We start from the raw sequence: 2,500 nt of genomic DNA, 5'->3' as shown, positions 1-2,500 counted from the left end.
CATAAGCCACTGTAAAAGTTTACAGGTTTAAACAGAAACTGGTAGAAGAAAGATTGTCACTTGTGCCTTGACTATACACTACCATGATTGAAATAAAACTTACCATAAGTCTCTGCCAAAGTTCACAGGTTCAGACAGAAACTGGCAGAAGAAAGATTAAGTTACCTGTATCTTGAATGTACACTACCATGATTGAAATAAAACTTATCATAAGTCTCTGCCAAAGTTCAAGGGTTCAAACAGAAACTGGCAGGAGAAAGATTAAGCTACTTCTGTCTTGAATCTACACTACCATGATTGAAATAAATCTGATAATAAACTGACCAGCCTTAAAACAGAATCCTTTGGAGTGGGGGCAATTGATTTCGGGAAGCAGGTGACTACTGACGTGCGAATCTCCATAAATTTTATGAAGATGTCCTCCATTGAAGGACCGCAATATTCTAGCTACATCAGGAGTGGACCCATACACGGCTGAGCCATCAATATAGGCTGTTATCTGGTTGAGTTGTTCACGAGGACCTGAGCAAGAAATAATGTGAAAATGTGAGTCTTATTGTCAAAACAGGAAAGACTTGTATTCCATAGCACATTAGTTCCCATAAAGTGGTAAAATCGACTGATTATTAATAGATTGTATACATATATTAGATGATTTTAGAAAGCTATGGACATAAGAGAAATAATGTATTTTAAATAAATAAAGTAGAAAAAGTAACTGATGAAAATGAGGAATTTGGAGGAAATCGTTTGTATAGAGAGATTGCCTACTTATGAGCCCATACAGAAAAGAGATTTGGTATTTAGTGTCCTAGTTATTTTGTTTCCGTGAGGTGTATATACTCTTCTTGGTAAGGATAGAAATTAGTAATTAATTAAGATTTGATAATAGGGGAGAGGGCTATCACCTTTGTATCCATGGGACGTGTTCGGTTCGTCTGAGACAAAGTGGGACATGGCTGGTGTGTCTGAGACAAGGGTGTATTATCTTTGTGACCAAAGAAATTGCCTTATACATAAAGATAAAGTTGTTGGACCATATGGAATAGTGTATGGAATATGGAATGCTTTGATTGTAGATGATACTATCCTAATTCGGGCTCGTAAAGAGAAATTGCTGAAACTAGTGGGCGCAAACTAGTTTTGTGGATGGTTATAGACATACAACCATCGTAATGATGACAATATAAGAGAGATATATATTCTTACCAAAAGTGCATCCTTTGCTTGCTATAAGGGATCGGACAAATCTCATACACGTTCTGTTGTGTCTAGAGAAGACAGGATCGTCAGAAACATCAATCGGCTTACACTCTGGAGACTCCAGGCCGTCTGGGTCATGTTCTCCGTCGACGCAGCAGTTCAAGGCCATTGTTTCTCCTTTGCTGTTTTCTCCTGCAGGTGCAGAAGGACAAAGGGTTATAGAATTTATTGAAGACAAATTCTTTGTGTGTTTTCTGTTCCTGACAAATCAAAATAAGGGAAAGGAAGACACTACTTACAGGGTAATCTAGTGACTACGATTAATTATCAGCGACCATCAGTTTAACGCATATCTCTCTTAAATTCATTGTTATAGAATGGCCAAGCTATTTAACTTTTCACTATAACTTGTCTGCCAAAGAAAACTAAGAATTAACTTAAAAGGATATATTACAGTGCAATTATACACAACACAACATTCGACCTGATGATAGGTTCTGTTGAACCTGTAAAAGAGAATTCCTGTAATGAGACATTGGATGGAACCAAAATTTGATTTCGATACAGACTCATTAGCAGAGAAAGAACATGTTGAAAAGTACTGGTAGTTATAAAGAGGCATAATAGTTTATAAAGTGTTATTGAATTGTTTGCACTTGATACCTGAATAAACTAACATTAAAAAGGCTGAGAAATATGGAAATACGACAATAAACTAACATTGAAAGACTGGGAAATATGGAAATACGACAATAAACTAACATTAAAAGGCTGATAAATATGGAAATAAGACAAACTAACATTAGAAGGCTGAGAAATATGGAAATACTACGATAAACTAACATTAACGGCTGAGAAATATGGAAATATGACAAACTAACATTAAAAGGCTGAGAAATATGGAAATAAGACGATAAACTAACATTAACGGCTGAGAAATATGGAAATTCGACAATAAACTAACATTAAAAGGCTGAGGAATATGGAAATTCGACAATAAACTAACATTAAAAGGCTGAGTAATATGGAAATACGACAATAAACTAACATTAGAAGGCTGAGAAATATGGAAATACGACAATAAACTAACATTAAAAGGTTGAGAAATATGGAAATACGACAATAAACTAACATTAAAAGGCTGAGAAATATGGAAATACGACAATAAACTAACATTAAAAGGCTGAGAAATATGGAAATACGACAATAAACTAACATTAAAAGGCTGAGAAATATGGAAATACGACAATAAACTAACATTAAAAGGCTGAGAAATATGGAAATACGAAAATAAACT

At 34.7% G+C, this 2,500-nt stretch overlaps 1 protein-coding gene across 1 annotated transcript in view; it reads right to left on the bottom strand.

The window, feature by feature from the left end:
• LOC137645531 (myeloperoxidase-like) overlaps window positions 1-2,500 on the bottom strand; it is a 137,419-nt gene that overhangs the window by 32,418 nt on the left and 102,501 nt on the right. The window contains exons 6-7 of the mRNA XM_068378335.1: window positions 1,210-1,395; window positions 325-522 (exon numbers count right to left, since the gene is read on the bottom strand). Of these exons, the coding sequence (XP_068234436.1) occupies window positions 325-522; window positions 1,210-1,395 (384 nt within the window). The remainder of the gene's footprint in view (window positions 1-324; window positions 523-1,209; window positions 1,396-2,500) is intronic.

This window comes from Palaemon carinicauda, chromosome 8 (assembly GCF_036898095.1).
Source record: "Palaemon carinicauda isolate YSFRI2023 chromosome 8, ASM3689809v2, whole genome shotgun sequence".
Classification (NCBI taxonomy): Eukaryota; Metazoa; Arthropoda; class Malacostraca; order Decapoda; family Palaemonidae; genus Palaemon; species Palaemon carinicauda.
Note: the sequence above shows the minus strand (reverse complement) of the source record. Positions and strands in the feature narration are given on the sequence as shown.